This window comes from Amblyraja radiata, chromosome 22, assembly GCF_010909765.2.
Source record: "Amblyraja radiata isolate CabotCenter1 chromosome 22, sAmbRad1.1.pri, whole genome shotgun sequence".
Classification (NCBI taxonomy): Eukaryota; Metazoa; Chordata; class Chondrichthyes; order Rajiformes; family Rajidae; genus Amblyraja; species Amblyraja radiata.
Genome location: NC_045977.1, coordinates 18,244,979 through 18,271,639, shown reverse-complemented (window position 1 = coordinate 18,271,639; position 26,661 = coordinate 18,244,979). Strand labels below are relative to the sequence as shown.

The 26,661-nt window shown below is 44.7% G+C and overlaps 1 protein-coding gene across 9 annotated transcripts in view; it reads right to left on the bottom strand.

The window, feature by feature from the left end:
* Positions 1-26,661, bottom strand: part of caskin1 (CASK interacting protein 1) — a 398,894-nt gene that overhangs the window by 156,144 nt on the left and 216,089 nt on the right. For all 9 annotated transcript variants that reach the window (XM_033040506.1, XM_033040507.1, XM_033040509.1 and 6 more), the window contains exon 2: positions 5,621-5,672. In XM_033040506.1, coding sequence (XP_032896397.1) covers positions 5,621-5,672 — 52 coding nt within the window. The remainder of the gene's footprint in view (positions 1-5,620; positions 5,673-26,661) is intronic.

The following is a 26,661-nucleotide window of genomic DNA, read 5'->3' as shown; positions in this document are numbered from 1 at the left end:
AAAAGTGTCCAAAGGAAATTCTAGAGAGTGTTATCATTGAGGCAGATAAAAGGATATTAATTCAGATGGTACAGTGGTGGCATAGTGGTCAAATCCGTGGACTAGTCAACTGACTTCTGAACCGTCACTTCTCTGGATTATCGGAGTTCGAAGTGAGACTAGATAGAAGTATATAAAATGATGAGAGGCCTAGATAGGGTAGACAGTCAGAACCTTTTTGCTTGGGTGGAAATGCCCAACACTAGAGGGCATAGCTATAAGGTTAGATACGGAAAGTTGAAGGGAGGTGTTTGGGGCAGGTTTTTTACACAGACAGTGTTGGGTGCCTGGAACCCTCTGCCTGGGGTGGGGGTGGAGGTCGATACAATAGTGGCATTTAAGAGGTTTTTAGATAGTTTAGTTCAGTTTCGTTTCGTTTATTGTCACGTGAAAAGCTTTTCGTTGCATGCTAACCAGTCACTGTAAAGACTATACATGATCTCAAGCGAGCCAGCCACACGATAAAGGGAATAATGTTTAGTGCAAGATAAAGTCCAGCAAAGACAATCCCAGGTTGCCAATGAGGTCGACAGTAGCTCAGGACTGCTCTTTCGTTGTTGATAGGATAGGCACATGGATATGCGGGGAATGGAGGTATAACCATATAACCATATAACAATTACAGCACGGAAACAGGCCATCTCGGCCCTACAAGTCCGTGCCGAACAACTTTTTTCCCTTAGTCCCACCTGCCTGCACTCATACCATAACCCTCCATTCCCTTCTCATCCATATGCCTATCCAATTTATTTTTAAATGATACCAACGAACCTGCCTCCACCACTTCCACTGGAAGCTCATTCCACACCGCTACCACTCTCTGAGTAAAGAAGTTCCCCCTCATGTTACCCCTAAACTTCTGTCCCTTAATTCTGAAGTCATGTCCTCTTGTTTGAATCTTCCCTATTCTCAAAGGGAAAAGCTTGTCCACATCAACTCTGTCTATCCCTCTCATCATTTTAAAGACCTCTATCAAGTCCCTCCTTAACCTTCTGCGCTCCAGAGAATAAAGACCTAACTTATTCAACCTTTCTCTGTAACTTAGTTGTTGAAACCCAGGCAACATTCTAGTAAATCTCCTCTGTACTCTCTCTATTTTGTTGACATCCTTCCTATAATTGGGCGACCAAAATTGTATACCATACTCCAGATTTGGTCTCACCAATGCCTTGTACAATTTTAACATTACATCCCAGCTTCTATACTCAATGCTCTGATTTATAAAGGCTAGCATACCAAAAGCTTTCTTTACCACCCTATCTATATGAGAATCCACCTTCAAGGAACTATGCACGGTTATTCCCAGATCCCTCTGTTCAACTGTATTCTTCAATTCCCTACCATTTACCATGTACGTCCTATTTTGATTTGTCCTGCCAAGGTGTAGCACCTCACATTTATCAGCATTAAACTCCATCTGCCATCTTTCAGCCCATTCTTCCAAATGGCCTAAATCACTCTGTAGACTTTGGAAATCCTCTTCATTATCCACAACACCCCCTATCTTGGTATCATCTGCATACTTACTAATCCAATTTACCACACCTTCATCCAGATCATTGATGCACATGACAAACAACAAAGGACCCAACACCGATCCCTGAGGCACCCCACTAGTCACCTGCCTCCAACCCGACAAACAGCCATCCACCATTACCCTCTGGCTTCTCCCATTCAGCCACTGTTGAATCCATCTTGCTACTCCTGCATTTATACCCAACAGTTGAACCTTCTTAACCAACCTTCCATGAGGAACCTTGTCAAAGGCCTTACTAAAATCCATATAGACAACATCCACTGCTTTACCCTCGTCAATTTCCCTAGTAACCTCTTCAAAAAATTCAAGAAGATTAGTCAAACATGACCTTCCAGGCACAAATCCATGCTGACTGTTCCTAATCAGACCCTGTTTATCCAGATGCTTATATATATTATCTCTAAGTATCTTTTCCATTAATTTGCCCACCACTGAAGTCAAACTAACAGGCCTATAATTGCTAGGTTTACTCTTAGAACCCTTTTTAAACAATGGAACAACATGCGCAGTACGCCAATCCTCGGGGACTATTCCCGTTTCTAATGACATTTGAAATATTTCTGTCATAGCCCCGGCTATTTCTACACTAACTTCCCTCAATGTCCTAGGGAATATCCTGTCAGGACCTGGAGACTTATCCACTTTTATATTTTTCAAAAGTGTCAGTACTTCTTTTACTTTGATACTCATAGTATCCATAGCTACTCTACTAGTTTCCCTTACCTCACATAATTCAATATCCTTCTCCTTGGTGAATACCGAAGAAAATAAATTGTTCAATATCTCCCCCATCTCTTTTGGCTCTGCATATAGCTGTCCACTCTGTCTCTCCAATGGACCAATTTTATCCCTTGTTATCCTTTTACTATTAATATAGCTGTAGAAACCCTTTGGATTTACTTTCACCTTACTTGCCAAAGCAATCTCATGTCTTCTTTTAGCTTTTCTAATTTCTTTCTTAAGATTCTTTTTACATTCCTTATACTCCTCAAGCACCTCATTTACTCCACGCTGCCTATAATTATTGTAGATCTCCCTCTTTTTCCGAACAAGATGTCCAATTTCCCTTGAAAACCAGGGCTCTTTCCAATTTTTACTGTTTCCTTTCAACCGAACAGGAACATAAAGATTCTGTACTCTTAAAATTTCCCCTTTAAATGTCCTCCATTTCTCTTCTATATCCTTCCCATAAAACAAAATGTCCCAGTTCACTCCTTTTAAATCATTTCGCATCTCATCAAAGTTAGCCTTTCTCCAATCAAAAATCTCAACCCTAGGTCCAGTTCTGACCTTCTCCATAATTATATTGAAACTAATCGTATTGTGATCACTGGACCCGAAGTGCTCCCCAACGCATACCTCCGCCACCTGTCCCATCTCATTTCCTAACAGGAGGTCCAACACTGCCCCTCCTCTAGTAGGTACCTCTATGTATTGCTGCAAAAAACTATCCTGCACACATTTTACAAACTCCAAACCATCCAACCCATTTACCGAATGTGTTTCCCAGTCTATGTGTGGAAAGTTGAAATCTCCCACAATCACTACTTTGTGCTTACTACTAATATCTGCTATCTCCTTACATATTTGCTCTTCCAATTCTCGATCCCCATTTGGCGGTCTATAATACACCCCTATAAGTGTTGCTACACCTTTCCCACTTCTCAGTTCCACCCAAATAGCCTCCCTAGATGAGCCCTCCAATCTATCCTGCCAAAGCACTGCTGTAATATCTTCCCTGACTAGCAAAGCAACACCTCCACCTCTTGCCCCTCCAATTCTATCACACCTGAAGCAACGAAATCCTGGAATATTTAGTTTCCAATCACAGCCCTCCTGCAACCATGTTTCACTGATCGCCACAACATCATACTTCCAGGTGTCTATCCAGACTCTGCCTGTATGTGGACCATGTACAGGCAGATGAGATCAGGTTAATCAAAATCATCGGGCATCATGTTTGGCACAAACATTGTGGGTCTAAGGGCCAATTCCTGTGCTGTACTGTTCTATATTCTATGTTATAATAGAGTACAGCCCTGATCTTCTAATCTACCTCATTGAGGACATTGGACTTCTTGTCTGGAACTGTATGCTACAATGCTGAGAAACTATATTCTGCACTCTGGTATTTGTCTCTTTGCTCTATCTGTTTTTAGCTCATTGGGCTTGATTGTGCTCATGTTAGATTGAACGCAAATGAAGGCTTTTCACTGTGTCTCAGTAGTCGTGACAACAATAACCTAATACCCATACTGACACTAGAAACCTGACTCTGACTTTGATCATGGCCACTATGGAAATGGAAAGATGGAGATAGACACAAAAAGCTGGAGTCGCTCAGCGGGTCAGACAGTATCTCTGGAGAAAAGGAATAGGTGACGTTTCAGGTCGAGACCCCTCTTCAGATGTTTGGTTTAAAAGCTTGGTAAACTGGGCAACCTCCCAGATCCCACAAAATAACTAATTTTGCACAGAAGCTAACTTTCGGAGTTTCAAAATATCGCCTGTCCACGTTCTCCAGAGAGACTTCCTGACACGCTGAGTTACTCCAGCACTCTGTATGTCTTTTTTTTTTGGTAAACTAGCCTCTGCAGTTCCTTGTGTCCAATGTTATAGATTTGGGTTGTAATTTCATCACAGATAAATATCTTAAAATGTTCAACAATGAAATATTTGCAATTCTGGAAACCATATGATATCACCGATATGATACATCTCGTGCACCTTCCAAAATTTGCTTCATATTCTCAAAGGTGTTTGACAAGTAAGTTTTTTTTTAAAGTGCAATTTTCTTCCTGCTTTGATGTCTGTGAGATTTCGACATGATTGACCATTCAATCAGTTTAATGAGGTGCTGGCTGGGTGCCAGGGATCCTGTTGAATTGATGACTTAGAGCAGGAGGAAGGTAATAAATGAACCTGCACAATGGGATCACTAGGTCCTTGTGTGACTGTTTTCTTCTGGATTAACAGCCACTGATTTGTTGTTGACTGCAATTCCCAGGCCATTAGTTGACTATTCCAATTATATTTAGTTTAGTTTGAGTTTAGTTTAGTTTTTTATTGTCACGTGCATGGAGATACAATGGAAAGATTTTCACCTGCTATCCACCCAAAGAGTTTATACATGAACACAATCAAGCCTTCCACAGTGCAAAGATAAAGGATAAAGATGACACCATTTAGTTCAAAGATAAAACATTGAAGTCCGATAAAGTCCAATTAACACAGCAGTAGAGTTGCTGCCTTACAGCGCCAGTGATGCAGGTTCCATCAACTACAGATGCTGCCTTACAGAGTTTGCACGTTCTCCCTGTGAATGCCTCGGTTTTCTCCGGGTGCTCCGATTTCCTCCCACACTCCAAAGATATACCGGCTTGTAAGTTAGTTGGCTTCTGTAAATTGTAACTTATCCCTAGTGTGTCGGATAGTGCTCGTGTACAGGGTGATCGCTGGTCGGCACGGACTCAGTGGGCCGAAGGGCCCGTTTCACTAAAGTCTCCAATGAGGGAGATGGGAGGTTAGGACCACACTCTGACTGATGAGAAGACAGTTCGGTTGCTTGATAACAGCTGGGAAAAAACCCATCCCTGAATCTGGAGGTATGCGCTGTCAAACCTCTGTACCTCTTGCCCGATGTGAGAGGGGAGAAGAGGGGGTGAAACTGGTCCTTGATTATGCTGGTGGCCTTGCCGAGGCAGCGTGAAGAGCAGATGGAGTCGATGGAAGGGAGGTTGGTTTACCAGTATGTCATATCTTCTGGCTTTCTGTATTCATAATAATATACATGATTTGACACATTCATCCCCGTGAAGACTTTGCAGCGTGAAACAAATTCAGGGTACAACCTTGTTGCTGCAGTGAAGTGTTGAAAATGCGGAATGTCAGATTAAGTATGACAGTCACACTTAAAACGTTCCAGTAAATCTAATTCCCAAGTTGTTCTCTGATTAGTTCTGGCTCAAGCGACAGTTTTAGATTTTGTTCATGCAGTTCCCTGAGTCTGAATTGCTCAGAGAGTTTACTGATGGATACACTTACCCATCTAGGTCTTGAAAGTTCACGTTGACTCTCTTTGCAGATCCTAGAAGCTCTGAAAAACAAACAATGAAAAATATGTCTGTGTAAATTTAGAAAATTTCACATTAAAAATTACAGGCCATTAGATCTGTAGCATCAATCATTTCATGTTCATAAATCATAAGAGCAGAATTAGGCCATTCAGCCCATCACGTCTACCACTACATTCAATGATGGCTGAACTATCTTTCCCTCTCAACCCCATTCTCCTGCCTTCACCCCAAAACCCCGTACTAATATAGAATCTGTCGATCTGCGCTTTAAACGTACCCAAAGACTTGGTCTCCACAGCCGTCTGTGGCAATGAGTTCCACAGATTCACCACCCTCTGAGTAAAGAAATTCCTCCTCATCTCCTTTTGAAAGATTAATTAATTTGTCCCAATCTCTGCATTTACTCCAGACTCTTGTCAACTTTTTTTCACAAGTATATTCCTCAGAACATATTTCCAAGGATAAAAAAGAAATTAATAACCAGATGGCATAGCTTTAATGTGAGCGGGCCAAAGTTTAGACTTGGATTGTTTTAATCTAAAACGGTGGAGGTTGAGGAGAGACCTGATAGCAAGAGCGGAACTCGCTATCATAACATGGAGGGGACGGGAACACCATTTTTTGGCGGCCACGCGCGCATGCGCACACTCACACACGCGCGAGAGGCTTCGGAGGCTCAATCCAGCGCTAAATGCAGCTCAACTCTGCCTGGCTCACCGGGTTAACTACAGCCCTGTCTGGTCTGACGGGACACCAGCGCTGCTTCTCCGCGCTGGCCATATTTCCCGCAAGTCCAGGAAGGGTTGTAAGCTCACCTGGCGGGACAGGCAGAGTTAGCTGTGTTTAGCGCTGTTTCTCTGCACTGGCCCGTCTGACTGCCGACCAAAGATCCTATAGCGGAGGATCTTTGCTGCCGACCTGTGGGGAGGGGGGGGGGGGGGGGGGGGGATACTCGGGTGGGGACAGGACAGCGCCGGAGAGACGACCGGGATCGTCCTGGCTGCGGATGAAGTGCAGGTCTGTACCATGTCTCCCTCCTCCAATCACCGCACTCTATCCTCAGTCCCACCTCCCCCACCCCACTCCCTCCTCCAATCATCGCACTGAATCACGTCCCGCTCCCATTGCCTGCTGACCGACGTCTCTCTCGTCCAATCGGCGCCCTCGATCACCGGATTTTAAAATCCGGATTACAAAAACTTGGGGGGGATGTCCCCCACCTCTCAACACATGGAGGGACGTGTCCCCTCTGGCCCCCCCCGGGTTTTCCGCCCCTGACTGATAGAAATAGAAAGAATGACGAGAGACACGGATAGAGTGCAGCTTTTTCCCCGGATGGAAATATCAAATATCAAATACTGGAGGGTATAGTTTTAAGGTGAGATGTGTGAGGCAAGACTTTTAAACAGAGGGTGGTGGGTGCCAGGAACATGCTGCCAGGGCTGGTGGTGGAGGCAGATATGATGGTGGTATTTAAGACATTTTGTGGATGGGCATCCACAAGGGAATGGAGGAATCTCTGGTTCATTGGTTCAATTGGAGTTTATTGTTACATGTACCTAGGTATAGTTAAATTTATTTTTTGAAAACAATTATTAAAATCTTCCCATTCATGAGCACAATCATAGCCAAGTACCAGAGTGTAAGAATAGTCAATTATACTGGGGCAGTACACGGGAGTCACCGCGTTTATGGATCATGTTCTGGCAGATAACAGTTGGTCTCGGCACCATGTTCAGCACAGACATTGCGGGTCGAAGGGCCTGTACTTATTCTGTCCCATGTTCTCATCAATATAAACTACAGGCACTTGCATTCCTGTGGCGGTCAAAATAAAATCTCTACCCTGCTAACGGTTTGATTGTAATCAAGCATAGTCTTTTCGATAACACAATAAAAAGCTTTTCACTGTACCTGGGTACATGTGATAATAATAAACCAAACTAAACTGAACCAGCAGCAGCTTGTGAAAACGAATTTAGATTTATTAAAAGAGATCTGAAATAATAATCTTCGGTCAGGATGAAGGCGTCTGATTGCCAGAAAGTCCGATAGATGTATTCATGTTCTGTCAGGAATAAAATATTTTTGGCCTTTCTGGGTGGGCGAATTGTATCTCCAGATGATAGTTTGCTTCCTTTAGCAATGTGCTATAGTAACTATACAGATATATATGTATCAAAATTGCTATCAGCAGTTCAGTAAGAAGGCTCAACGCCACACATACGCAGCAGGCCGCGATGTAAATGACTTTAGAGGGCACAAGGAATGGGTAAATAAATGCCAGCCTTCCGCTGACGCTCACATTCGCAAACGAATTATTTAATTCCAAGCGTTCATTCAGCATTTGGCACAAGGTAATATTTTCGGCTCTGCTCATTTGACTGCTGGCACTGGTTTGGATAAATCCCTGTTGAACCAGGATCCAAATCCATCGCTAATGCCTTCTGTCATCGGTCTGGAAAAGCCGGATACACACGTTCCAGACTCTGATTCTCTGGCTTCTGTTGTAATTCAGGCTGAGGTCCGAGTGCGCTCACTGTATTTAAAGGGGCCCAACGCTCCACACTCCCAGGCAAGAGTTGTACCTATCTGCTCTCACAAACATCAGCAGACTTCGATCTTGCAGAAGATAGACACAAAATGCTGCAGTAACTCAACGGGTCAGGTAGCATCTCTGAGAAAAGGAATAAACGGCCTGTCCCACTTGTGCGTCATTTGCGCGTTACGCAGATGGCGCGCGAAGATTTTGTACATCCCAAACTCCTGGGGCGCCGCGCGGGACTGAGCGTCACTGCCCACGTCACCAGGCACCATGCGCGCGTAATGCACGCCGTGCGTCATGACGCGAAAATGATGTCACGTAAATCAGGCGCAAATGACGCCCAAGTGGGACAGACCCTTAAGCGCCGTTTCTGGTCGAAACCATTCTTTGGACTGAGTCAGGAGGGAGGGAAACCAGAGGTGTGAAACGGTTCCGAACAAATCAGAGCCAGTACCGATGGCCAAGGAAAGGTGGAGCCCACAATGGTCCATTGTTGGCTGTGGAAGAGGTGATAACAAAGGTATAGATGGATGCGAACAGTGGAACTGGCAGGACGACTAGGGTGGGGGAGGGGCAGAGAGGGATTGCAAGGGTTACTTGAAATTAGACAAATTAATATTCATACCGTGAGCTTCCCAAGCAAAATTGGAGGTGCTGTTTCTCCAATTAGCATGTGGCCTCACTCTGACAGTGGAGGAGGCCTAGGACAGAGAGGTCAGGAGAGAAATGGGAGGGGGTGTTAAAATATTTGGCAACCGGGAGATCGTGTAGGCCAAGGCGGACTGAGTGCAGATGTTCAACAGAACGATCGCCTAGTCTGTGCTTGGTCTCGCCCAAGAACAATGGATACAGTAGATGAGATTGGGGAGGTGCAAGTGAACCTCTGCCTCACCTGACTGTTGTGGTCCCTGCTTGGAGTTGAGAGAGTATATCATATGCACACTCCTTAATGTACTATTATCCTGCAAACACACATATATTTCACTCTAGTAAGTGAATGGATACTGTGGTGAAAACCTGGGATAAATGATTATTGGAAAGTCTAGTTGCCTTAACCACACTGTTCTGATAACAAGTTGCTTAATCAGGCTTGGGAGTGCCATCGAATAGCCCATGTCCATGGATCAGGCTCAGTGCTTCCCCCCAGTGGCACGGCTGAAATTTGCCTCTCGCTTTGTCACGGTTTAGTTTAGTTCCGTTCAGAGATACATCGCGGAAACAGGCCCTTTAGCCCACCGAGTTCGCGCCAACCATTAATCACCCGTTCACACTAGTTCTATGTTATCCCACTTTCACATCCCACTACACAGAGCCAGAGACCCGGGTTCGACCCTGACTACGGGTGCTGCCTGTACAGAGTTTGTACATTCTCCCTGTGACCACCTGGGTTTTCTCCGGGTGTTCCAGTTTCCTCCCACATTCCAATGGCGTGCAGGTTTGTGGGATAATTGGTTTCTGTAAATTGTCCCCAGTGTGTAGGATAGAACAAAGATCCTATAGCGAGCAAGATAGATCACTCGACGAAAAAGACGTAGTATGGTCATGGGCAGATTCATGGGTAAATTAAGGCCCCATTTCCGTAACCGGCTTCCGTCTCCGCACTAAAGATCCCATAGGATAATAGTGCGGAGACGGAAGCCGGTTACGGAAACATCCTTGTAAAATTAAAAGTTATTTGGTAAAAATCTTCTCCTCATTTTCAGAATTTAAATTTATTGACACAAACTGTTCCCCCGTAACATTGATTACACTGCGAATCGGGTCGGGTCGGGTCGGGTCTGGTCGGGTCACTGAAATGGATGAAAAAAAGGCCCACGTTCCGTTCCGTTCCGTTGCGTACTACACGTCAGCCCATTGCATTTAGCAGGGGTGGTCTATCTTGCTGCGCTATAGGATCTTTGGGATAGAACTAGTGTACAGGTGATTGTTGGTTGGCACATCACTGATTGGGCCCATTACCATGCTGTATCACAAAACTAAACTAAACTTGATAGAAGTATATAACATTATGAGAGGCATAGATAGGGTAGACAGTCAGGACATTTTCTTTCAGGGGTGGAAATGGCAAAGATTAGAGACCATACCCTTAAGGTAAGAGGGTAAAGTTTTAAGGAGATGTGCAGGGCAAGTTATTTACACAGAGAGTGGTGAGTGCCTGGGACACGCTGGCAGACGTGGTGGTGGAGGCAGATACACTAGTGGCGTTTAAGAGGCTTTTAGATAGGCACATGGATATACAATGAATGGACGGATATGGATCATGTGCAGGTAGATTGGTTTATATTGGCATCTTCCACATTGGAAATTCTATCTGATTCATGAATGTCATGAATGAACATGCAGGCAGAGAAGATAAGTGTTTAACTTGGCATCATGTTGGGCATGGACATTGTGGGCCAAAGGGCCTGGCCCTGTGCTATACTGTTCTATGTCAATGCTGGTTTATACCTTTGGCTCAAGCCCAACACAACTCCAACAGAATTGCAAGGTTCAGAACGGTTGGATCTCCAGGCCAAATAGCCGACTCTATGGAAAGGAATCTCTTTCCTAGTCAGTAACGAAATACCTTGTGTTAGAAAGCTATTATTGAATCTTACTCGAGATGATCACTTGCCAACGAAAGAACACCTGGGCCTTTTAAAAATGCAACTATTATACGCATCACGTTCTATTCCATAATAATGATTCCATCTACTGCTGGTTCAAGAGAGGAGTTAGTGTAGAGATGAAAAATCGCTGCAGACTCCAAAGCAACTTAAGCCGACAACATATACAGTGTTACTGCATAGAAACAATAGGTTTTGAGTAGGGTTCCAAATGTTCACCTCTTTAGACTTTAGAGATACAGTGTGTAAACAAGCCCTTCAGCCCAACTAGTCCGTGCCGACCAACAATCCCCATACATTGACACTATCCAACACACGAGGGACAATTTTTACCAAAACCAATTAACCTACAAACCTGTGCGTTTTTGGAGTGTGGGAGGAAACCTAGGGGACAAACGCGGTCCCAGGGAGAACGAACAAACTGCACTCAGCCAGGACCCGTAGTCAGAATCGAACCCATGTCACTGACACTGTACAGGGCCTGTCCCACTCTACGAGCTAATTCAAGAGTTCTCTCGTGTTTTCCCTGATTCGAACTCGGAGAATTACGGTAATAGCCGCTCGTAGGTACTCGGGGCTCTCGTGGACATTTTTCAACATGTTGAAAAATCTTTACGCGTCTTCACGAGCTTACCGCGTTTCCTGAGTACCTGCCGTTAGCGTTACGAGCCGCTAAGAGATGCCCCGAGCTCTGACGTACCCGCTACGTACATTCTACTTGCTTATCACAAGTTCGATTTTTTTTTTTTAAACTGAGGAGAGCTCTTGAATTACCTCGTACAGTGGGACAGGCCCTTAAGGCAGCAACTCTACCACTGCACCACCGTGCCCCTCCTTTTATGTGCAGAAGCATTTCCTAATTTCATTCACTTCGTGCTTGGCTCTAACTTTTATATCATCCCTGTGGTCCAAATCAAGCAAAAGTCATTTCTCTCTCTTGCCAGATTCACTCTGAGGAAACATTATGTATCCAAGCTCTCCAGAGATGCTGCCTGACCTGCTGTTACTCTAGCACTTTGTGTTTTTTTTTGTGAACCAGCCTCTGCAGTTCCTTTTTTCCGCCATCTTATCAATTGCTCCTCCCATCTTTAAGAAAATGAGGTGGGGAATTACGGGTGACAGCAAGGAATGGAGATAAGGGGAGAAGAAAGAAATAAATCATTGTTTTCGTTTTGGAGAAACAGCATGGAAACAGGCCCTTCGGCCCACTGAGGCCACACCAACCAGAGATCACCTGTATACTAGCACTATCCTGCACACTAGGGACAATTTACAGAGGTTAAATAACCTACAAACTTGCACGCCTTTGGGATGTGGGAGGAAACCGGAGCACCAGTGAACATACAAACTCTGTACAGACGGCACCTGTAGTCAGGATTGAACCCGGGAATCTGGCGCTGTAAGGCAGCAACTCTACCACTGTGCCACCGTGAACTCAGAGACACAGTGAATTCAGTGTCTTTTTATATTGCCATTATTGCTCCAATCATTATTCTACTTTCAGAAAAGTCGGTTGCTAACTCACTGTGGAAGAGCAGCATTAGATAATATAAAACTCTGCCATAAGGTACATCCCCCCCCCAGGAGATTTGGCAAGATCAGTGTGTAGCTGTTCATGTTAACAGAGGTGAAGAAAGGCACAAAATATTCTGACTTTAATTTTCTGCAATATTGTTAAATATTTACCATAGAGCTGCAGCGACAATCTCAAGTGTGCAATATAAACCTTGGGTCTTCAATCACACTGACTTCATTACCATTCAGTTCAACTCAGGTCCAAGAGTAAAGGTCTACATGGAACATAGAACAGTACAGCACAGGGTTGTAAGCTGCCCAAGCGAAATATGAGGTGCTGTTCTTCCAATTTGCCTGTGGCCTCACTCTGACAGTGGAGGAGGCCCTGGACAATGTATTGCTCATTGCTAACTGCCCCTGACGAGGTGGTGGTGAGTCACCCTCTTGAACCACTGCAGTCCTTCAGGTGAAGGTATTCACGCCCAGGACCAAAGAAGATTGCAAGAAAGTGGTGGACACTGCCCAGTCCATCACGGCTACTGACCTCCCCCACCATCGAGGAGATCTCTGGGAGTCGCTGCCTCAAGAAGGCAGCAAGCATCATCAAAGACCCACACCACCCTGGCCACACTCTCACTTCACTCCTGCCACCGCGAAGATGGTGCAGGAGCCTGAAAACAGTAACGCCCAGGTTCAGGAGCAGCCTCTTACCTACAACTATGAGGTATCAACAACAACCACCTCCAAATAAGCTCCAAACTCCGTAGACTTGGGGACATTGATTTTGTCTTTGCACTATTATAGTTTGTTTGTAATATATATGTATTCTTTCTTGTTATTGATTACGGTGTTTAGGGAGTACCATACAGTATTTACATAGTTGTCTGAAGAAAGGTCCCGACCCGAAATGTCACGTGACCTGTTTCTCCAGAGATGCTGTCAGACCCGCTGAGTTACTCCAGCACTCTGTGCCTATCTTTGGTATAAACCAGCATCTGCATTTCTTTGTTTCCACTCTATGTTTACATATCTGCTGTGCTGCTGCAAGTAAGAATTTCTTCATATCACAATAAAACACTCTCGACTCAAAGTTGATGGGAGGGAGTTCCATGATTTTGAGCAGAAACTATGATATATTCCCAAGACAGCAGGACTTGGAGGGTGCCTGCTGCCCTTGGTGGTTGAGGTGAAGGTTTGGGCAACCCTGGGACTTGCTTTAATCCGACTTTACTGTACTTCATCTTGCACTAAACGTTATTCCCTTTATCCTGTATCTGTACACTGTAGATGGCTCGATTCTAATCATTTAAGAATAAGGAGTAAGCCATTTAGAATGGAGACAAGGAAACACTTTTTCTCACAGAGAGTGGTTCTCTGCCTCAGAATGCGGTGGAGGCAGGTTCTCTGGATGCTTTCAGGAGAGAGCTAGATAGGGCTCTTAAAGATAGCGGAGTCAGGGGATATGAGGAGAAGGCAGGAACGGGGTACTGATTGGGGATGATCAGCCATGATCACATTGAATGGCGGTGCTGGCTCGAAGGGCCAAATGGCCTCCTCCTGCACCTATTGTCTATTGTCTATGTGTAGTCTTTCCACTGCCTGGATAGCACGCAATGAAAAGCTTTTCACTGTTTCTTGGTACACGTGACAATAAACAAAACTGAACTGAACTAAACTAATCTAAACTAAACCAAATTAAACTAAACTCAACAATGTTACCTGCTACTTACGAGCCCAGGAAACTCAAAGAACTCAGGTGCCGCAATCTGGAATAAAATCCAAAGTGCTGGAGTAACTGACGGCTCAATTGTAATCATGTATTCCCTTTCCACTGATTGGTTAGCACGTAACAAAATCTTTTCACTGTACCTCGGTACATGTGACAATAAACTAAACTACACTAAACCATGACACTTGATTATGTACCTTACTGCTAAGTATAAAAGTCCTTCTCATAAATTCATGTTCTTTAGTTCTCGGAGCACAATTAGGCCATTTGTTCCATCAAGTCTACACCGCCCTTCAATCACGGATGATCTATTTTTCCCTCTCAACCCCATTCTCCTGCCTTCTCCCCATAACCCCTGACACCCGTACTAATCAAGAATCCGTCAATCTCCGCCTTATAAATACTTCTTTGCCCTCAGTGGAAACTGTAAGACATGCGCAGTGCTTCCAGCAATTTGTTTTTATTTGGGTTGTGAAGGGTTACTTTCCCTTCGCCACTCCCCCACAATGATCGGATAAAAAAGGCTTGCTGAGCGAGCGTTTGTTGCGAACATAGCTGATTATTTTAGCTATTTCGCATTTCTGGTCACATGTGCAGGCTCCCTGGTCTTTATTGAATGTAACACAAAGGGACAGGATGGATGACATTGGAGCTGTAATCTGAAGAACATCAGCATTTCCCCCAGTCAACCTCCACCAGCAAAGTGAATAAGCTGTCCTGAGATAGTGCTGGTGTGCGGGGATCGCTGGCCGGCGTGGACTCGGTAGGCCTAAGGGCCTGTTTCTGCGCTGTATCTCTAAACTACACTAAGCTGCTGCCTCACAGCGCTAGAGACCCAGGTACAATCCTGACATTGGGTGTTGTCTGTGGGGAGTTTGCACGTTCTCCCTGTGTGACCGCGAGGGTTCCCTCGGAGCGCTCCAGCTTCCTCCCGCATCCCAAAGACGTGCGGGTTTGTTGGTTAATTGGCTTCTGTAAAATTGTCCCGACCGTACAGGGAGCGGATACGAAAGTTTGATGATATAGGACTGGTGTGAACCGGTGATCGATGGTCACCGTGGACTTGGTGGGCTGATGGGCCAGTTTACATGCCGTCTTTTTCAATTAATTCAATTAATCAATTGATTGAACAGGTGGATGAAGAAAAAAGGCGCTGCATGGATAACATGACACAGCAGAACAAGGCAATTTGGCCATTCAAAACTGCTGCACCATCCAACAGAAAATCAGATGAAACGTTTACGTCGAAAAAATGTTTTGGAATATGGAATTAATGGTCATTGGAAGTGATTGTAACAAATAATATGGAGATAGCAAGGAGACAACGGACAAGACTATGGAGGAAAGTTATGATAGAGTTAGAGGAGGAAACATGGAAGGCTGTTCGACTGGGGCATTTACGGCTTTGTGGTTTGCTAATGGTATGATATATTTGTTTTAGGACCATTAATTAAGGGATAGATATTGGCCATCTCTTAGGGAAGGATTTCCATGATTTGCTTCAAGATAGCACTGTCAAATCTGCTTGAATCCTCCTGGAAGGACAGATCAGGGGTTTGCTTTAATGCCCCATCTAAGCGGCAGTGCAGCACTCCCTCAGTATTGCTTACAGTTTACAGTTTAGTTTATTGTCACGTGAACCGAGGTACAGTGGGAAGCTTTTGTTGTGTGCTATCCAGTCAGCAGAAAGACAACACATGATTACAATCGAGCCGCTTACAGCGTATGGTTACATGATGCTGCGGGAATAGAGATTTAAGAGTGTGGAGCGATTGTAATATGAGGTTGTTAACCATACAACCATATAACAATTACAGCACGGAAACAGGCCATCTCGGCCCGTTGATCTGCTTTTGTGGCTGGCACGCAAATAGTCGCCTGCGATGGGCGCCATCTTAGAACGGTAGTCCATGTTTCTGGCCACATCGTGGGAACTGAACACACGATTTTCCAAATATGAAGGAAGGAACTGCAGATGCTAGTTTACACCGACGACAGACACAAAATGCTGGAGTAACTCAGTGGGACAGGCAGCATCTCTGGAGAGAAGGAATGGGCGACGTTTTGGGTCGGGCCCCTTTTAACTCAGATGCAAGAGAGACTCCTGCGGGTTTCAACTAACTACCAAGAGGACCAATCCACCCTCAGTATCAGCATTTACATTGAACTTGCTTTGTTCCAATGATGCTTAAAATATTCATGAGTTGCTTTTCTTTTAAGGCTCTGCCCTGCTGAGTGCCCTGCCCCAACAGATGCCAGGAAATAAATCTTTAACCATGCTGTGAATATCACTCCCTTGTTCTGCTGCCAATCTACTGAACATTTAACATCCTACAATGATTCATATCGCTGCTTTGCCGATCTTAGAACAAAACCAAACTACAGTAATAGTATAGCTGTCCCAGGTTGATGAATGATGCGAAGAATCATTGTTCGCACATCAGATATTGAGCCGTCTGACAGAGAAAATACTTATTATTTTACTCTGCCGGTCAGGCAGCATCTCTGGAGAACACTGATGGGCGATGTTTCGGGTGGGGACCCTTCTTCAGATTGAAGGGGTCCAGTCTGTAGAAGGGTCCCAACCCCAATGCATCTCTGGTGACTATGGATAGGCAACACAACCCAAGAAGGGTCCCAACCCCTATCCATCTCTGGAGAACAATGGCTAGACAACATGACGATAGTACCCTACTTTACGCTGGTCCTTTTAAGGAGTAAAATGTCACCTATCCAAGTTCTACAGAGATGCTGCTTGATACGCTGAGTTACTCCACCACTTTGAGTCTTTTCTTTGTAAACCTGCATCTGCATTTCCACGTCTCCACTGTCCCAATTATCATACTGGTCTGCTTTTAATCATAAAACCACTTCCACATTCAGGAATTGGGATAGTTTTGTGATTTAGAGTCATGGAGTCATAGAGCACAGAAACAGATCCTTTGGCCTAACTCGTCCATGCCGACCAAGATGCCTCATCTAAGCTAATCCCACTTGCCTGCATTTAGTCCATATCCCTCTAAACCTTTCCTCACTATCTACCTGTCCAAGTGTCTTTTAAATGTTGTTATTGTACCTGCCTCTAGTACCAACTACCACCTCTGGCAGCTCGTTCCATAGGCCCACCACCCACCACTGGTGGGAGTCATTAGCAGCTTGGTTTATACAGTGACTACATGACATTTAGACATTTGGACAGGTACATCGATAGGAATGTTTTAGAAGTTTATGGGCCAAATGCAGGCAGGTGGGACAATTGTAGATGGGGCATCATGATCGACATGGGCAAGTTGGGTCAAAGGGTAGAAACAAGGAACTGCAGATGCTGGACTTACCAAGGAAAGATACTGGTGCTGGAGTAACTCAATGGGTCAGGCAGCATCTCTGGAGAACATGTTAGGTGACTCTGTACAGACAGCACCAGTAGTCAGGATCAAATCTGGGTCTCTGGCACTGTAAGGCTGCAGCTCTGCTGCTGCACAACTGTGCTGCCCTTTACTGCGATTGAGAAGGGTGCTGACATGCATTTTTGCTTATCTTATTGAAGGAAGGATGCACGCACATTGGAAACGGTTCAGAGAAAGTTCTTGAGGTTATTTCCTGAGCTGACAGAGGAATAATTGGATCAATGCTCATTGGATCTACTCAACACATTGCAGTTGTATAAGATGTTGGTGTGGGACAAATGTAGTTGGGACATGTTGGCAGGTGTGGGCAAGTTGGGCCGAAGGGCCTATCTCTATGCTGTATCACTCTATTGGGGTGGAAGATTGCAACCTTCACGTGGTCCGCCCTGTTTCGACTAATGCAATCAACTAGACGTGCACAAACAGAAGATCAAATAGAACAAGTTGTCCTACAACTTTAAGCTGTGCATGCCACACGAAAGAAGAAGAAGATCACTCTATTTATCACTCTATGACTATGACTCTACTATGACTGATGATTGAGTCAAAACACTAAAGGCTGGAGGAGCATGTAGCCAAACACTTTGTATCAAAGCATGTACTGGATCAAAACTCGGACTTTGGTGTCTTTCTTTTTCTTTGTAATAAACACCAAAATATGACAATTGTGCATTGAAGATAAACACAAAATGCTGGAGTAAAGGGCATGTCCCACCGTACGAGGTAATTCACGAGTTCTCCCGAGTGTTCCCCTGATTCGAACTCGGAGAATGTCCGTAGCGGATCCGTAGGAGTTCGTGGATGTCTCGTAGCAGCTCGTACGAGTAAAAAGTAACAATTTATTTCAGCATGAGTGTTTTTCTACTCGTGGACATTTTTCACAGTGTTGAAAAAACGTCACGAGTTTACCGGATTTCCCGAGTACCTACCGTTAGCATTACGAGCCGCTACGAGACATCCACGAACAGGCAACATCTCTGAAGAGAAGGAATGGGTGACGTTTCTGGTCGAGACCCTTCTTCAGACTGAGTCAGGGGAGAGGAAAACTAGAGATATGGAAGGGCAAGGTGTGAAAATGACAGATCAAAGCCAATGCTGATAAAATATAGTGTAGAATGGTTCATTGTTTTTGCTGAGGGGAAGCTGACAACGAGGCATACTAATGGTAAAATTAATCAGGAGGACAGTGCAACTAGTCGGAGAACTAGGGTGGGGGAGAGACGGAGAGGGAGGGAATGCGAGGGTTACTTGAAGTTAGAGAAATCAATATTCATACCGTTGGGTTATAGGCTGTGCATTTGTGGGATGTGCAAGAGAATTTCTCTGTGCTGTGCATACGTGACAATAAAGAGCCATTGATCCATCTTCACACTGTGTTTTTGATTTTCTGTTTTTGGATTGAATTCTGTTTTTAATTTGTGTCTCTGTGATGTCTTTTTTACCTGTTCTATTCCGATTATATGTTTTTATTCCGATTACTATGTAAGGTGTCCTTGAGATGTCTGAAAGGCGCCCATTAAATAAAATTTATTATTATTATTATTATTATTAAACTCCGCGGGTCAGGTCGCAACAGCGAGAGTGAATGGACAGGCAGAGTTTCAGATCGTGATCCTTCTTCCAGGCTTAGATTCGTGGTGACACTCAATCCTGATGACTGATCTGAAATATCTGGAACTGTCAACAGTTGCTAAAAGGTAAGGCAGAGATGAGGCAGAATTTATTTTTGCAGAGGGTGAAAGATCTTTGGATTTCTCCCACTCAGAGAGTCGTGCAGGGTTGAATCATTGAATACAGTATATTCAAGGCAGTGAAAGATGGATTTTGGGGAATGGGGTAACAAAAGCATGATAATTGGGCAGTAAAGTGAGGCTGAAGCCAAAATCAGACTAGCCATTGCCATCTAGCCTATTCCTGCTCCAATTTTAAATATATTCTTAACTCAACTACTTTATTTTACTTATAGTTTAGAGATACAACATGGAAACAGGCCCTTCAGCCCACTGAGCTCATGTCAACCATCAACCATTGATCACCCATTCACACTAGTACTGTGTCATCCCATTTTCTCTTCCACTCCCTACACACGAGGGACAACTTTCCAGATGGCCGAATAACCTACAAACCCGCACCTCTTTGGGAAGTGGAAGGAAACTGGAGGAAAGCCACGGGGTTACAGGGAGAACGTGCAAACTCCACACAGACAGCTTCCATTACAATTGCAAGTGTTACAAAACAATTGGGTAAAGTCCTGAGAATAATACAAAAGGAAATATCACCAAGCGGTTTAGCAAAACATCTTAACTGACGGCATAATTTACGGTGGCCAAAAATGCTGGAGAAACTCAGCGGGTGAGGCAGCATCTATGGAGAGAAGGAATAGGAGACGTTTCGGGTCGAGACCCTTCTTCAATTAGTTTTCATTTTAGAGATACAGCATGGAAACAGGCCCTTCGGCTCATCGAGTCCACGCTGACCATCGATCACCTATTCACACTGGTTCTATGTCATCCCACCTTCTCTTCCACTCCATACACACTAGGGGCAATTTTACAGAGGAACAAAACCACCACCAGGTGGCGCCAGCAAGTGGCTGCCTCGTCAACAGTCTGTCTGTCCTTTCTTCTGTTTTTGTTATTTTAAATACGTGTTAATAGGCAATAGACAATAGGTGAAGAGTAGGCCATTCGGCCCTGCGAGCCAGCACCGCCATTCATTGTGATCATGGCTGATCATCCCCAATCAGTACCCCATTCCTGCCTTCTCCCCATATCCCCTGACTGAGCTATCTTTAAGAGCCCTATCTAGCTCTCTCTTTAAAGCATCCAGAGAACCTGCCACCACCGCCCTCTGAGAGTATGTTTTAGTGTTCCTTGGTTTGTTTTATGTGGAGAGTTGGGGGAAACTTTTTTCAATCTCTTACCTCGACGGAGATGCGATTTTTTTTCCGTATCGTATCTCCGTCCCCACTGCGGTCTAACCTCGTGGAGTGGCGCGGCCTTTCCCGGAGACCGCGTGGGAACTTACCATCGTGGAGCTTGCAATCCCTTTGCCGGGGATCGACTGTGGAGAGCTCCAACCGCGGGCCTGTGGACTTTAACGTCGTGGAGCACGTGATCCCTGGTTAGAGACCGATTCGGGAGCGCCATGCCGCGGAAAGTTTCAACCGTCCCGATGCGGAAGTTTTGATCACCCCGACGCGAGGGCTTCGGATCGCCGGTTACGGGAGCTTTGATGGCCCCGATTGCAGATGGTTCGATGGCCCCGACCGTGGGAGAATAAAGAGGGAGAAGATTGGACTTTATAACCTTCCATCACAGTGAGGAATGTGGGGAGCCGCTGTGATGGATGTTGATGTTAACTTTTATTTTATGTGGCTGTGTGTCTTGTTGTTTTTCACTTAATATGGTTGTACGGTAACTCAAATTTCACAGTACCTTAACTGGTACATGTGACAATAAACTGACTTTGAACCCTTGAAACTTTGAACCTACAAACCAACACGTCTTGGGATGTGCGAGGAAAAAGAAGAATCTGGAGGAAACGTATGCGGTCACAGGGAGAACGTGCAAACTCCACACAGACAGCTTGCAGGTGTCACCACACTTGCAGGTATCACCACATAGTTGGCTAAAGTCCTGAGAATAATGCAAAAGAAAATATGAGCAAGCGGTTTCGCAAAACACCTTATCTGACTTGGCATAATACGCAAGCATAGATCAATTCACCTTCAATGATTTACAATTGTAGATACAATCTTGATGCAGGAAAAATGCTTCATTACTCCTCCTGCCAGGACATTTCCTGTATTCCTCTTTTACATCAGAAGTAATAGCCCCTTAGGTCTATGGCTCTGTATTTTGTAGTTGAGGAGTGGGCCACGTTTGGAATAGTGAAATGTGGTTGTCAATTTCTAACTCATGTCATCATAATTGGCACTTACCGAAACGATGGCACCAAACAAGATCGAGATTTGGTCTCCAGTATGCCATTCACACTTCCAGCTATCTGCAAACTACTACAGTCCGAAGAAGTGTCCTGACCTGAAACGTCACCTATCCATGTTCTCCAGAGATGCTGCCTGACCCTCTGAGTTACTCCACCACTTTGTGTCTTTTTTTGGTAAACCAGCGTCTGCAGTTCCTTGTTTTTCTATACCACTCATTAGTTATAGTTTCCTTACAACACCAGAGGTTCGATTCTGAATACGTGTGTTGGCTGTATGGAATTTGTACGCTCTCCCTGTGACCACGTGGGTTTTCTCTGGGTGCTCCGGTTTCCTCCTACACTCCAAAGAAGTACAGGTTTGTAGGTTAATTGGCTTCAGTAAGTTGTAAAATTGTCCCTAGTGTGTGGGATAGTGCTAGAGTACATGGTGATTGCTGATCGGCGAGGACTCGATGGGCCGAATGGCCTGGCTCCGCGCTGTATCTCTGAAGTCAAAAGACTAAAGAGGATTCCTGACCCAGAATGCCATTGGTCCATTTCCTTCCACAGATCCTGCCTGACCCGTTAAGATTCTACAGAAGTTTTGATTTTCATTCAAGATTCCAGCATCTGCAGTCTCTTGTGTTTCCATTGTTCTAATCAAGGCCGCTTCTAGCAGTGGAGCCATTGAGACCTTTAATACCACCGTGAGCACGCGCTGTTTGCATCACTCCTCCCCTCGACCTCCACCACACGCCTGGGACTGTTCCAACAATGGACGCCCACCAGCAATCTATTTCTTGACCCTCCTTGCAGCTCAAGGCTGCATCACAAAGCGCAAGGTAAAATTACTTGAATAAATCACCCTAAACTGAGGGCAAGTCTCACATAAACCACAAGCTTCTCATTTAAAACTGCTGCGTGCTGCATTTATTGCAGCCTTTATATTTAGCTGCTGTCTGTAAAGCCAAATAGGTTGTCAATAAAAATGCAGATTGAATATGTAGCTGGCCGGGATACTGCAGATCGGAGAGGGGGAACTTTTCTGATTCATAAAGCACGGGATTGAACTGAGCAGAAAAATTAATGTCAACTCCTTGTCTCTAGTCCAATAAAGACCCAACCTAGCAGTAAACACTTAGAAATACCACAGTACTGGCAGTGCATCTATTGATTGATAAGACACTAAATGCTGGAGTAACTCAGGGGGTCAGGCAGCATCTCTGGGCAAAAGGAATGGGTGACGTTTAGGGTTGGATCCCTTCTTCAGACCCGAAATGTCACCTATTCCATCTGTTTCAGAGATGCTGTCTGACCTGTTGAGTTACAACAGCATTTTAGACTTTACTTTTGAGATACAGCATGGAAACAAGCCCTTCGGTCCACCGAGTCCACGCCGACCAGCGATCAACCCGTACACTAGCAATACCCTGCACACTAGTAAAAATTTACAATTTTGTTTCACCGAAGCCAATTAACCAACAAACCTGTATGTCTTTGGAGTGTGGGAGGAAACAGGAGCACCCGGAGAAAACCCACTCGGTCCCGAGTGTGAAGGATAGTGTTCGTGTAGGGGGTGATTGCTGGTTGGCACACACTTGGGCCTGTTTCCACACTGTATCTCTAAAGTAAAATCTAAAGCACTTTGTTATTTTTCCTTGTGAAGAGTAAAAGTAAAACATGGCCCCGAATGCATTGCTGCTAAATTAAACTAGGAACGAGGCATTCCAACCCTAATCCCATCCCAGCCTGACCCTTCACTAGGAGCGGGATGGAGAGGGAGGGAGAGGACCTCTGGATTTTCCATTGTTCTGCTTTGACCTGAATTGTCATCTGTCTATCTAGGAAAGAACTGTGGATGCTGGTTTAAATCGAAGGTAGACACAAAATGCTGGAGTAACTCAGCGGGACAAGCAGCATCTCTAAATGATGCTTATCCCACTGAGTTGTCATCTGTTTACTTCCCTCCAAATGTCAAAGTTCGTTTCTTAAAAAGCAGATAGCAACAAAGGTAAACCATGGCAATCTTTAATTGATTCGTCAGACGGGAGTGGCGAGATCTACAATGAGCACAAACGTTGCTCAGTGCTTCTCGGGCTCCACTCACAAAACAAAGGAAAGTTAGCACAATTATACATTTTTCTTATCAGTAAAACACTCTTACCAAGTCTGAATATGGCATGACTGAAAGATTTTATAGTCTTTCAGGATATAGGAAAAGTTGGGTCCAAATCAAGCTCATCCAATAACGTTATTACTTATCTCTGGAGCGTCAGCTATTTTTTTCAATCTTGGCTTCTTTATGACCTTGAAAAGAAGCACATGTTATTACGCAGGCTGCCATGTTAATGTCTTTATTGAAAAGACAACCTGTCCTCTATATTGTGATCCATATAATTTAGAAAGTCATTCAGACTTGGCACCGAGCCATTCTTTTGATCTACTAGATCATGCTTTTGTAGAAGAACGACTCCATTTTAGATTTGATTATTAGATTTGACTATTAGCTCTTTCATTCCCTCCTTTTTATCAATCATGATAACATTCACAGTCCTCGGTCGGTACACACAATGGTCACAAGTATTAGAGCAATGATTAGCTGAATGATAGCCATAATGTATCTCAGTACCCCAAAGTCCACCAAACCAAAGGTATGGCGACCAGTTCTCACTCTATTCATTGACAACCATCCTGATGAAGCTTGTTTAGGGTCGATGGATCAGGTGTCACCTGTAGGCAGTGTAATCCCTTCAGCTGATATTGGGGTTGTGCCATAAAGTTTGCACCTGTCCGAGGGTGTTGCCTTCTCATCGTAGATTGTTACACAGGTGAGGAGCTCCCCCCCTCTCGTCCTGTGGTGGGGTTCATCACCTTGATCTAGACACTAACGTATCCGTTGGTTTGGACAGCTTCTCCTCACAGTAGGTTTGGGTGGCCTACCTCCACATCGTCACATAGAAGCGGCTGCTGGACTGGAAGCCAAAGACAAAGCCAGCATAGATTGCAGTCTGTGTTGATGTAGAAGGTGCCACTGAAGGTAATGGCGTAGAACTCCTCAAATCCGTCAGCAAGGCCAGGGTGAGAGTTTAAGTAATGTGTCTTGACCAGTAGGAGGAATATGGAATGTGGAGACTATTGAAAGCAGAGAGAGAGGGAGCGAGGGAGAGAGAGAGAGAGAGAGAGAGAGTGAGGCAGAAAAGAACTGGGTGGAGACGCGAGATAGGAGATGGATGGATTACACCTGTAAAAGAGGAATTGAATTGTGGAATAAAGACATAACTATTAAAAGAATGGAAAGTACTTCAGATGGAATGCCAGTGGGCAGAGGAATAGGAGATAAGGGCTAAGGCAGAGAAAGAAAGCGCTGATAAGAGTTCGGAGAACAAACCCGGTATCGGTAAGTCCTCTCAAGGTCCTCTCGAGACCCTATGTCTGGCAATAGCGACCCTGTCCATAGAAGAAGGGGGAGGTGGCCAATCACAATCTGGATCACTGTCCAATCACAGCTCAGAACACTCCTATTTTGAATATTAGCCCGCCCACCATTACATTGAACTACTCGCTTTGCTCATTTTTAATTCTCACTCCAACAGAAGACGACTTTTGCAAACCTTTCCAGTCCCAGTTCACAAAATCTGCCAGGAGAATTTCCTAGCTTGCTAATGCTGCAAATTGGTCCCCACAGAAACAAAGATTATTTTAAACAGAACGGCTTTTGTCAGACAAGGGAGGGGAATGTAAAGTTGGTGGATGTGGAGAACTGGGAATCCCCATTAAAGAAGGATATGTTCTTGCGCTCAGATCCTGAATATAGAGAGTGCTCTTGGGAAAAAATTCAGGTACAAGATGCAACTCAACCATTAAATGTGAAAAAAACCCAGTTAACTGCAATGAAGCATCTTGTTCTACACGAAATGATGGTGTGGATGGATTGGAGTCCAGTGATCATTCTGAATTTATCAAGTGAAGATGACAGAGAAGTAAGTTAAGAATGGCTCTTCAGATGAGTCTGAACTATATAGGAGGAAGAAGAGTAAGTTACCAGTTAAGAAGTGCAATATTAAGGATGTGAAGAATAAATCTGGAAAAAAACTTGGTCGGAAACCAAAGTCACTTGGAAAGGGAAGATTTCCCCACTGTGTATCGATGTCAGTATAAGGGTTGCTGTGCTGTTTATAGAGGAGTTGATGGACTTATGAAACATATAAAAGAGCAGCATGAAGAGGTGTGTGAAAGAGCTTGCTCCTACCCAGGATGTAACAAGGTGTTTGTGATTGATCGCTACCATGTAAAGCTGATCCATACAGAAGAAAGAACATCTTTACAGATCAGGAGGAAGTGCAAAGCTTCAGAAAGACAAACCACATTTGATCTACAATCTTGAAGCATTTTGAGCTCTATCGTATGACCAAGGGTCTAGAAAGAGAGAAGCTGAACGTTTGATACAGATGGGCCTCTTGAAAGAGATTATGCCTAACCCTATCCAGGAAGCCAATGACTCAGACCTGGTGGGTAATCAGTGTGATGACAATCAGGACATTGATGAGGATGGCAATTATGGCGTTTCTGATGAGAAGGACATTCCGTTTTGTTCCCAACCCTGACCAGATCGATGCCGATGGTGACAGCAGAGGTGACACCTGCAAGGACGACTTTGACAACAGCATCCCAGATATCTATGACATGTGCCCCGAGAACAGCGCCATCAGTGAGACTGACCTGAGGAAGTTCCAAAGGGGACGATGCAGATCATTCCTAACTGGGTAGTGCGCAACAAGGGCAGGGAGTTACTGCAGACCGACAACTCTGACCCTGGCCTTGCTGTCAGATTTGAGAAGTTCAACGCCATCAACTTCAGTGGCACCTTCTACATCAACACAGACTGCAATCTACGCTGGCTTTGTCTTTGTCTTCCAGTCCAACAGCCGCTTCTACGTGGTGATGTGGAAGCAGGCCACCCAAACCTACTGGGAGGAGAAGCTGTCCAGACCCACGGACACGCTAGCGTCTAGATCAAGGTGATGAACCCCACCACATACGAGAGGGGGGGAGCTCCTCACCTGTGCAATGATCTACGAAGAGACTGGAAACACCCTCGAACAGGTGCAAACTTTATGGCACAACCCCAATATCGGCTGAAAGGATTACACCGCCTACAGGTGGCACCTGATCCATCGACCCTAAACAAGCTTCATCAGGATGGTTGTCAATGAAGAGAGTGAGAACTGGTTGACATACCTTTGGTTTGGTGAACTTTGGGGTGCTGTGATACATTATGGC